At 43.8% G+C, this 11,468-nt stretch overlaps 1 protein-coding gene across 1 annotated transcript; it reads right to left on the reverse strand.

Annotated features, from left to right (window-relative positions):
- Positions 1–805: 805 nt before the first annotated feature.
- On the reverse strand, positions 806–5,526 carry LOC131019595 (uncharacterized). Its single transcript, XM_057948174.1, has 6 exons — positions 5,471–5,526; positions 5,305–5,358; positions 2,033–4,613; positions 1,849–1,948; positions 1,051–1,763; positions 806–944 (listed from the first exon to the last, which is right to left on the reverse strand). Exons 3-5 carry the CDS (start codon positions 4,600–4,602, stop codon positions 1,053–1,055), a joined length of 3,381 nt encoding a protein of 1,126 aa, XP_057804157.1. The 5' UTR covers positions 4,603–4,613; positions 5,305–5,358; positions 5,471–5,526; the 3' UTR covers positions 806–944; positions 1,051–1,052.
- Positions 5,527–11,468: the final 5,942 nt, after the last annotated feature.

Here is an 11,468-nt window from a genome sequence, read left to right on the forward strand (position 1 = left end):
CTCTGTATATGCATTTATATAAGATAAATAAGTTATATTAGTCAATATATTAATTTAATTTATATACTTAATTATTTGTTAATTACATACCATATACTGCTGCAGGATACGAGTCGACTGGGACCCGCCCACGTGCCTACTGATCCCTGTACCCTCCCCATCGGGCTCGGACATCCGGTTGGCACGAGCTCGAGTTGAAACAGCCTCAACCTCGGGCTGATGCCAGTAATCCCGGAGTCCAGTCCAGAAATCGGGAGTCATCCAGGCGGGCCTAGACATCTCTCTCCCTTGGCTGATACACTGCTTGAGAGTTGTCTTGTAGTCGCTCATCATGTCGGAGTACCTTTTGCGGGCTTTTGTCTCCCACATGATCCTCACGTCATGCTCATCATCGGGCTGCCACGTAAACTCTTTCTGTTGAAAGAAAGAGAATTAATTTAATATCAAACATTTTAACAATTTAATATGATATATTTATATGTATTATAAATTTAATTGTACCTGTAATTCATCAAAAAATTTATCCTTCATCGCCGGGGGCGTCAACTTCCATGTGTACCCGCCTGGGTTTTCAAACATCTTAAATGTGCACGTGCAAGCTTTGGACAGGCCAGTGGGCTCCAACAAAACACTGTGTACAAGTAATTGATTAACTTAATCATGGTGTACGAGAAACAATAATTTTAACTAATGTACTTACCCAGTCTCAGGATGCCTCTGAAATACCGTCCTCCCATCAGGTGCCTTAACCTCTCTCTCTCTGATAGCGGCAGCTGTAGGGCCCCTAGGCCTTCTAGCCCGTGAACTACTAGAAGCCTGGGGAGTCTCGGGAGTCCCAGAAATATGCGTCCCAGACCCATCAGATGTATCTGCTGTAGCTTCTGGCGCATTAACGCCATATCGCCTCCCAAATCCCAACAAACCTCGAGAGGTAGACATGATGCCTGTTGCATACAATTAAATTAACAAATATATAGCGACACATAACATTAACAGTAACAAACAAACATAACAAATTTGCAATCAAATTCAACCAAAATGTGCATTTACATTTATTCATAAGCATCACTACTATCATCATCACTATCGTTAGATGTCAACGGGGAATCATCGTCTTCTGCTTCATCGTCATCTTCAATCTCAACGACTCCACCGAGGGGATGAAGGAGAAGTGGTTGTTCAATGCCTACACTTGTGTGAGTAGGCATAATAGTAACCACTTCTTCTTGAAATGGTTGATCTAATGTTGATGTAGATGCTGCAGTAGACACTTCAACCTTAGATCTTGCGTTGACTTTGCATGCTGACCACCAATTTTTCTTTGATTGGTTCGTACTGGGATAGGGACAGTAAAACACTTGAACTACTTGACTCGCCAAAACAAAGGGATCATACTTCTTATATCTTCGTGTGTGGTTCAGTGAAACTAACTTGAAGTCTGTATCAATAGAAGTTCCCTGAGCCGACAAGTCAAACCATTCACAGTTGAACAAGACTGTCTGCTTAATTGGATACCCCGGATACTCCAGCACGCAAACCTCTTGCAGACGCCCATAAAAGTCTAGCACATCTCTATCACTACCATAGACCGAACCTTTTATGCAAACGCCACTGTTCACAGTCGCACTCTCTCTATCATGATCAGTTGTGTGAAACCTGTAGCCATTCACGAAATAGCCGGAGTATGTTTCAATCTCCCTTAATGGTCCAGCTGCAAGCGATCTAATATAAGGGTTCAACTCGTCGTTACAAGGACGACAAACCTGTTTCACACAAATATCATTTAAGTTTGCTAGCCAATTTTAGAGTAAGTAAATGTATATTTAACATAAATTTATCGTCTCTTACGTAATGGTTAAACCACAGAATAAACTCGTTGTGAAACGCGACTTCAAACTCTGCATCAGTCATGTAAGGATTTGCATATCGTTTTTCCTCCTTGAAGATCCTTGGATACAAAGAATCAAATAAATATGTTAACACCTATATATGATGAACACTTCTTATACGTAAATTGAACGAGAATACTCACTTGCTATATGTCTCTGCAACCTCTGCACAATTGCTCAAAATATACATGTGTGCAGCATGCCATTCGCGCTCATCCATGTATCTCTTCGTCCCTCGGCCAAGTGAACGCCCAATAGGTTTGAATATGGCGAGACAAAGAGGATCATCATTTTCAGCAACGGGCATCTCAATATTGCGAGGCAAAGTTGTCCACTTTGTAGATATTTGATCTTCAAAGTAAAACGAAGAGAAGGTTGACATTTCTGCATGTAAGTATGCATTGGCGATGGACGCCTCAACCTTGGCTTTGTTCTTTATATGATTTTTTAATGTCCTCAAATATCTTTCAAAAGGATACATCCACCGATATTGCACTGGACCAGCCAATCGTGCCTCATCTGCCAAATGAACTGGTAGGTGCTCCATTGAATCAAATAAACTAGGCGGGAAGATACGCTCAAGTTTGCAAAGAGTAACAGCTATCTTCTCACTCAGTATTCTCATGTCATATATGGCCACGTTGCGGGATGTTAATTCTCTGAAGAAGAAACTTAACTCTGTAATTGCCTCCCAAACATTCTTAGGAAGAAGTTCTTTAAATGCAACAGGCAGAAGGATTTGCATGAACACGTGACAGTCGTGACTTTTCATGTTGTGCATCTTCAGGGCGTTCATGTCAACGCATCTACTAATATTTGACACGTACCCATCGGGAAACTTCAGACTCTTGATCCATTGGAGTAAGATCTTCTTCTCTTCCCTGTCAAGCGTATAACATGCTTTCGGATACCCTCGAGTTCCAGCCACTTTCTTCAACTCTTTCCGCTTGCAGAAGGTGTTCAATTCTTCTCTAGATTTTTCTGTATCTTTTGTCTTCCCCTTCACATTCAGGACAGTATTAAACACGTTATCAAACACATTTTTCTCAATGTGCATAACATCCAGATTATGTCGAATCAAAAGATATCTCCAATAGGGTAGATCCCAAAATATGCTTTTCTTTTTCCACCCTACATCTTGATATTTGGCGAGTTGAGCGTTCCTGCCATCGAAGTCTTCGGTAACCTTCACGAAGCCTAACCCCTCGATTTGATTCAAGATTTGTATTCCTGATCTTTGTTCTGGTGGACCAACATTGCATGTCTTATTCCTCAAGAATGAAGTTTTGTTTCTCCTAAACACATGGTTAGGAGGTAAGAACTTCCGATGATTATCAAACCACGATTGTTTTCCACTCATCGGCAAAGTGAATGCTTCTGTATTCTCCATGCAATGTGGACATGCCAATTTCCCAGCTGTACCCCACCCAGACAACATAGCGTACGCTGGAAAATCACTGATAGTCCATATCAGAGCTGCTCGCATCTGGAAATTTTGCTTCAACGATATGTCGTAAGTGTTCACACCAACCTCCCACAGAGATTTTAACTCGTGTATCAATGGCTGTAAGAATACGTCCAACTTCATCTTTGGGTTTGATGGGCCAGGCACGAGGACTGTGAGGAACATGAATTGTTCTTTCATGCACAACCACGGAGGCAGGTTATACGGCGTGACAATAACTGGCCAAGAAGAATATTGACGCCCTGATTGTGCAAATGGGGCAAAACCATCTGTAGAGAGGCCCAATCTCACATTTCTGATCTCATCGGCGAATCCAGGAAAGACTGAATTCAAATGTTTCCATGCCGGAGAGTCGGCCGGGTGGCGCATTATCCCATCGTCTGTGGAGGTCGCATGCCACCGCATATGTTCAGCAGTTGCAGGAGATGCAAACAATCTCTGCAATCGGGGCGTCAAGGGAAAATAGTGCATCTGTTTAGCGGGCACTTGTTTCTTTCTGCGACTCCCAGATGCACGCAAGCTGTCCTTATATCGTGATTGGTCACAGAACATACAACTATGTAGCTCACTAGTTTCCCCCCAATACAACATGCAGTTATTAACACAGCAATCGATCTTCTCTACTGGCAAACCCAAACCACGTAGATTTCTTTTCGTACTATAGAAGTCTTCTGGACAGTTGTTACCCTCTGGTAAAGCAGCTTTCATCATCGAAGACATCTGATTGTAAGTCCTCTCTGACATGTGGCTTTCAGTCTTTATGCTCATGAATTGAGTCATCCAACTTAATTGTGAGTACGTGTCACATCCTGCGTACAATGGAGTATCCGCTGCATCCAACATGTTATAAATCTGTTGAGCGTCATTATTGGGCGGCTGCTCCAGATTTGGAGGATCTTGATAATTACTAGGTCCAGCATGGTCATGCACCATCCTTTCGTAGTTATTGTATAATCCATCATCCTCATTCATTATAGCATGTTCTCTCGGCATAGACAGCGGTGCTTCCCCGTGACAAACCCAAACTTTGTAATTCAGGACAAATCCACGCCTACTAACATGTTCTCTGACCGTAGGTACATCTAAATACGCTTGATTCTTGCACTTCTTACACGGGCACCTAATGTTACCTTGTCCATCTGTGTACGCCGTTTGATTGAACGCCCACTCAAGGAAAAACTCAAGCCCCGTTTCAAATGCGGTACGATCATTGTATCTCGCGTACATCCACGTACGATTATCACTCATTCTTGCAAATTCTAATTGAAAAAAACAAATAAAACATAATAAATTACTTGAAATCTAACAAAATTTCGACAGCATAACCCCACTATCCTAACTACCAAGTGCTCGACTCTACCAGCAACTATAGTGACCATAGTGGTCCTAATTTACTAAGCCTATACTAGGTCTACCCGACCCCCCAATGTCGAAGCAATAATACAATACAAATAAAAGCAATAAAAATCATGGTAATTAAATTAAAAACAATCATTTGTAGGGAGAAGATCCTTAAGATTATATCAATTTCTATCCCAAAGGGAGAAGATCCTTAAGAAATTGATTAAATCTATCCCACAATATATATATATATATATAATAATATAACATTTCATAAACACATAGCACATAACATTTAATTTAACAAAATTATCCAACATATATAAATTATTCTAACAAATTAACAACTTAAAATATAATTTAAAATTAATCATGCTTCATAATTTAAAATTAAACTAACAACATATACTAATTGATTAATATATATAATTTAAAATTAATCATGCTTGATATAATTTAAAATTATTCATGCTTCATATAATTTATTTATAAACAAAGCTAATTATAAATTAATTATTAACTATATATAACAAATAAATCTATTTAATTAACATATAAATACATAAAAAAATTCATAAATAAATAATTAAACAAGAGAAGCGTACGTACGGTGGTGGTTTCCGGCGGGTGTCGTGAAGAAAGCGGCGAAACGAAATCGTCGAACTAAAATAAAGAATATAAGTCAAATTAAATTTAAAAATTATATATATATATATATATATATATAATTAAAATTAAATGATATCTAGAGAGAGAGAGAGAGAAAGAGAGTTACCGGGCGGCTGGGCACGGCGGCGGTCGGCGGCGGGGTTCGGCGGCGGCGGTCGGCTGGTGGCAGCAGCAGAAGCGGCGGGGGGTGGGGGGGATCTGTTTTGCGCAGAACTGAAAAAAGGAGGTTACGCGTGCCCTAATATTAGACATTACCGAGGGCAAGTGCCGCCGCTATCTAGCGACGGCAACAACGCCGTCGGTAATTGTGTTAAAATAATGTTTTATTGAATATTCAAAACTTAACGGCGGCGTCGCCGTCGCTAGTTAACGTCGGCGGGTTTGCCGTCGGTAACTGGCCGGTAATTTCGAAGGTTCGGGTCGCCTGAAATGCCGCCGCCGTGCCGCCGTTGTGTACCGACGGCAATAGCGCCGCCGGTAGTTTACGCCGGTAAACACGCGTTTTTTTGTAGTGCATTACCGAGCCCAGAATGCCAAATCATGTTTGCCAGCATGGAGCTTCGGCCAACAAGTACCTCTCCAATCCAACTTGGAGCATGGGAACCTGGAGTAACCATCTGGTATGAGCCACACCGATAAGAGCAGTCAGTCTGATCGTTACCAGAGGAAGCAGACAGCCAGAGCCATAAAAGGAAGGTCAATCTTGAAAATCTCGAAGCGAGTGGAAGAAAGAAGAAGAGACTAGAAGGACCGAAGGGATGGGAAAGGTTGACTAAGTTTGCAGCTGGACGCCATCTTCAATCAGGATCAATCAAAGATCGAGCTAATTAAGGAAAGAAGATCCCGGCGAAGATTTGGAACCGGCGCAGCTAGGGTTAGGTCTCTACCATCCGGCAGTATAAAAGAAGAACAGTGTGCAGCATGCACAACTCTTAGCACCCCGAACATTTTACTCTTCCTCAGTTATTGCTTTTATTTGCCGCGTGTGGCATTCGAAAAACACTTTACATTTCCGTACTTAAATTCCGTCGTGTTGTTACTTTTGGACAAGTTCGAAGGCTTGAAGCCTAGGTATTATTTTATCTATTTCAGTATTTCATTTCGCTCCATCATGAGTTTAATTCTTTTTGCATCTATGAATTTTATTATGTGTGAGTAATCCTTTAGGTGAGGTTTTAGGGGTGGAAATAATTGTTGTTAACATGTAAATATTCGTGAGGCACTTGCTCTTTCGGTTGAATTTCGTGGTTCCGGAAGGATCTGTTCGACATCATGGGCAGTAGAGGCCTAACGAGAGACCCTCGTTCGGTAAAACGCTGTCCGTGTCAAGCAAAGGTCAGGGTGTACCGAGGAATAACAACCGGTATACCAGAGACCGAGTAGCTGAGCAATGTCAACAAAAGGCGTTGTAGATCTGAAAGGTGGGGAAAGGATTGATGGGATACACTGTCCTTCCTCAATCTTGGGCTTCTCTAGAAAATATCCATAAACTGTGACGAGGCATAAAGCCATGGTTATCAAACGAGGAAAGCAATCTCGGCGCCGTAGCATGTCTATGACTGGTCGGTCGACAAGGCCGGAAATAGTTGAGTCCAGGAGGCATGTGTCACTCTAGTGCGGAGTTGGGGACCTCGGGAGAGAAGGTTGATGAGGGTCATACTTGGTGAGTAACGGGTATGACTACTATCTAAGGAGGAGTGAAGCACTGCCTTGTGACCGGGGATTGAGTGACCTTCGGACCAAGTGACCACAATGAGATCAACCATCCTATATGTGAAGTGTAAACCCTTGAAACGCCCCGATGTCTTTGGGCCACGCCTTGGGTTTGCATGGATCATAAACGGATCATCAGTGTGCCTATGACCGAAACGAATGTTAACAACAGTTATGACCTAACCGAATAACCTCACCCCTTGTTATTATTGATCTTGTTTATTATTTGTGCAGAATATACAGATTGAGAATTGTGACACCTCAGTTTGTCGTTGGAGAACAAAGTGGTTCCTCACTCCCTGTGGGATTCGACCCTGCGCTTACCGCTAAGACTAAGTTCTTATCGTAAGAAGTAGGAGCGTGTATTGTCCGTACTGGGCTTACACAGGTATTTTGTCCGCACCGCAAGACGGGTGCGTGTCAAAATTGGCGCCGTTGCCGGGGAGTGACGCGCAGCAATTTTGTTCTCTCCTCATTCCATCTTCCGCTACTGGTGTATGCGTGGAACTCGTAGAGCTGTAAGAGCATTGGTGTTTGACCCCGATATTGATCGAACAGAAAGACGACTACGCGCAGAAGCACGAATAGCGAGACGCGAAGCTATGGCAGAAGCCGAACAAGCAGATGTCGTACCGGAGCAGACCCTCAGACAGTTGGCATATCCAACTAACCTCAACTTGAGGCCGAACGGAATCACTTTACCCGCCAATCCGTTCGCACCTCGTCGGTATGACATGAAGCCATCATTGCTTCAGATCTTACCGAAGTTCAATGGATATCAAGCAGATGATCCTCATACTCATCTCCAAGATTTTGAGATGACAATCATGCACCAATCAAATGACGAGCAGCAAGAGTATGTCAAGTTAATACTTTTCCCTTTTACCTTGGTGGACAATGCAAGAAGATGGCTGTATGACCTACCAGAGGGGAGTGTCACTACATGGGCACAACTGCAACAGGCCTTCTTGGAAGAATTCTTCCCAGCAGCACGAGTGGAGCGGATGCGATGGGATATCCGCAGCATCAGGCAAGATGGGCTAGAATCCTTCTACGAATACTGGACGAGATTCAAAAGAATGTTAAGCAATTGCCCCCATCACCAGATCTCCCCAAAAGATCAGGTGGAGAGTTTTGTAAAGGGCATGCGGAGGAATGATCGCAGTCTGGTACTAGCAGCTTGTAATGGGTCATTGATGAGCAAAACCCCGTTGGAAGTCTTCCAACTGTTGGGCACCATGGCAGAGGAATCGCGTGATGAAGGGCATGAAAGGAATCTGGAGAAGCCAAGGAAAGCTGAAGAAAAAGGGGAGATGTCTAATTTGGAGAAAACGATGGAGAAGAGCATGAATGAACTCAAAGAACTTCTGTCGGGTTTGACTATACCGAAGAAGATTCGCCAGTGTGGCCTTTGCGATGCCACTGGACACCAATCTGAAAATTGTCCAAATTTAGGTGAAGATATTGTTGATGTCAATGCCATCGGAGGACATGATGGGAATCCACGAAAGTACGATCCTTATGTAAATACTTACAATCCGGGGTGGAGGGATCACCCCAACTTTCGGTGGAAGCAAGATGGTCAGCCCCAGCAGCAGAACAATATGGGCGTACCAATGCAACGTCCTCAGTATAATCAGAACCAGCATCAACAACAGTACCAGTTAGGACCACCTCAACATCACAACCAGAATCAGCAACAACCTCCTTACCAACCCCCACATCGGAGAGCACCTTGGGAGGAAGCAATTGAAAGCATGGCTAAGGAGAGCGAGAAGTTTCGCAATGAAATTCGAGCCGGCATGAACCAAACTAACCAGCAAATTAGTCATTTGACTAAGGCAGTGGCCAAACTAGAGGAGAACGCTGGTAAACTTCCAGCCATGGGAATCAACCCCAGAGAGCATGCCCAAGTGGTGTTAACCGAATTTCCTGAGGGGGAAGAAAAGGAGGAAGAATTATTAGCGGAGGCTGAATTGCTTCGAGGAGGCTGGAATAAGAACGGAAAAGGTCCAACTGATGAACAAGCTGGAGGTAGCGACCCAACCGAAGCACCTTACCCAGGACGCCTGAAACAGAAAGCAAGAGAGAAAGAAGCAAGTGAAATGATGAAGATGTTTCAAAAGGTTGAGTTGAGCGTACCTTTACTCGATGCCATCAGGCAAATTCCTAAATATGCTAAATTCTTGAAAGACCTTTGTTCAAGAAAAGTCAAAATGGAGGAAGAGGTCCGCTACGTGATGGGAGAAAGTGTCTCGGCGGTGATCCAACGGAAGCTCCCCACTAAGCGAAAGGATCCAGGGATGTTTACCATTCCATGCAACATAGGAGGAACCAACATGGACAAGGCAATGATGGATCTAGGGGCCTCCATTAATGTGATGCCATTGGCTGTGTACAAGAGATTGAATGTTGGCGAGATGAGGAACACCCGTGTGGTCATACAGTTGGCTGACAGGTCCAACGCTTACCCTGAAGGAGTAGTGGAGGACGTACTGATCAAGGTTGGAGATTTGATTTTCCCAGCAGACTTCTATGTTCTGGATACCGGACCTGAAACTGGAGAGAATGCCATACTATTGGGAAGGCCGTTCATGATGACTGCCGGAACCAAGATCGATATGAAAACCGGAATATTAACATGTGAGTTTGACGGAGTTCAAGTGGAATTCAATATCTATGAGACCATGAAGAGGAAACAAGCAATGGAGACGGTGGACATGATCGATGTATTCGAACCTTTGGTGCAAGAACAAGGAATCACTTTCGGTTCCAGGGATACCACAGAGAAGGTGATTCAGTATGGTCTAACGGATCGGGATGCCGAGCATATGGAGGACGATGAAATGAAGGAAGCTATCATGGAGCTCTACTCCCTCAGAGAAAGCACCTTGGAAGCCGAGGTGGAGGTGGACCAGAAGATCAAGGGATTAATCCAGGAAGTCTATCTAGCTGGAGGAGCAGAGACAAGCAAACCAGAGTTATTGGCTCGGTATGGGCAGAACGAAAAGCTGCTACCTTCAATCCAGAAAGCACCCGTTTTGGAGCTCAAACAATTACCTAAGCATTTACAATATGCTTATCTGGGACCAGAAGAGACGCTACCAGTCATCATCAGTTCTGATCTAACTGTCGTACAGCAAGAGCGATTGGTCAGAGTATTACGAGAAAACAGGGAAGCCATCGGTTGGACCCTAGCTGATATTAAAGGCATCAGTCATACGGAGTGCATGCATCACATTTACCTTGAAGAGAGAGCCAAACCCGTTCGGGACTCTCAAAGGAAGATGAACCCGGTCATGAAAGAGGTAGTGCTGAAAGAAATTCTCAAGCTGTTGGAATTGGGAATCATCTACCCCATATCCGATAGCCAATGGGTGAGTCCAGTCCATGTCGTACCGAAGAAGTCAGGGATACAGGTTGTAGAGAATGATCAAGGCGAGCTTGTGCCCACCCGTTTGCAAACTGGATGGAGAGTTTGCATTGATTATAGGAAGCTGAATGATGCAACCAGGAAGGACCACTTTCCACTGCCCTTTATCGACCAGATGTTGGAAAGGTTGGCCGGTAACGCCTATTACTGTTTTCTAGACGGATACTCCGGATACATGCAAATTTTTGTGGCACATGAGGACCAGGAGAAAACCACTTTCACCTGCGTATTTGGGACATTCGCATACCGGAGAATGCCGTTCGGACTCTGCAACGCACCGGGAACTTTTCAACGGTGTATGATGAGCATCTTCTCCGACCTATTGGAGAATTGCATTGAAGTCTTCATGGACGATTTCACTGTGTATGGTAGCTCTTTCGACACATGTTTAAAACACCTAGAACTCGTCTTGAAAAGATGTGTGGAGAAGAGCTTGGTCCTCAATTATGAAAAATGCCATTTTATGGTGAGAGAAGGAATAGTGCTCGGGCACGTGATTTCAGAAAGGGGAATTGAAGTGGACAAGGCGAAAGTTGATTCCATCGCCAAATTACCCTACCCGACAACCGTAAAGCACATACGGGCATTCCTCGGCCATGCAGGCTTCTACCGGCGATTTATCAAGGACTTCGCCAAGATTGCCCAGCCCATGACCAGACTTCTCCAACAAGACGTGCCGTTTGAGTTCGACGAGGATTGTAAGGAGGCATTCACAATTCTGAGAAGCAAGCTGGTGTCGGCCCCCATTATTCAACCTCCAGTATGGGATTTACCGTTCGAAATCATGTGTGATGCCAGCAACCATGCAGTTGGAGCAGTACTAGGACAGAAGAAAGGCAAGGAGAGTTGCGTGATCTATTACGCATCCAAAACACTGAATCCGGCACAGTCCAGCTATACCACTACTGAGAAAGAACTCCTGGCGGTGGTATTTGCCATAGAGAAGTTTCGATCCTAC

This window comes from Salvia miltiorrhiza, chromosome 4 (assembly GCF_028751815.1).
Source record: "Salvia miltiorrhiza cultivar Shanhuang (shh) chromosome 4, IMPLAD_Smil_shh, whole genome shotgun sequence".
NCBI classification, from domain to species: domain Eukaryota; kingdom Viridiplantae; phylum Streptophyta; class Magnoliopsida; order Lamiales; family Lamiaceae; genus Salvia; species Salvia miltiorrhiza.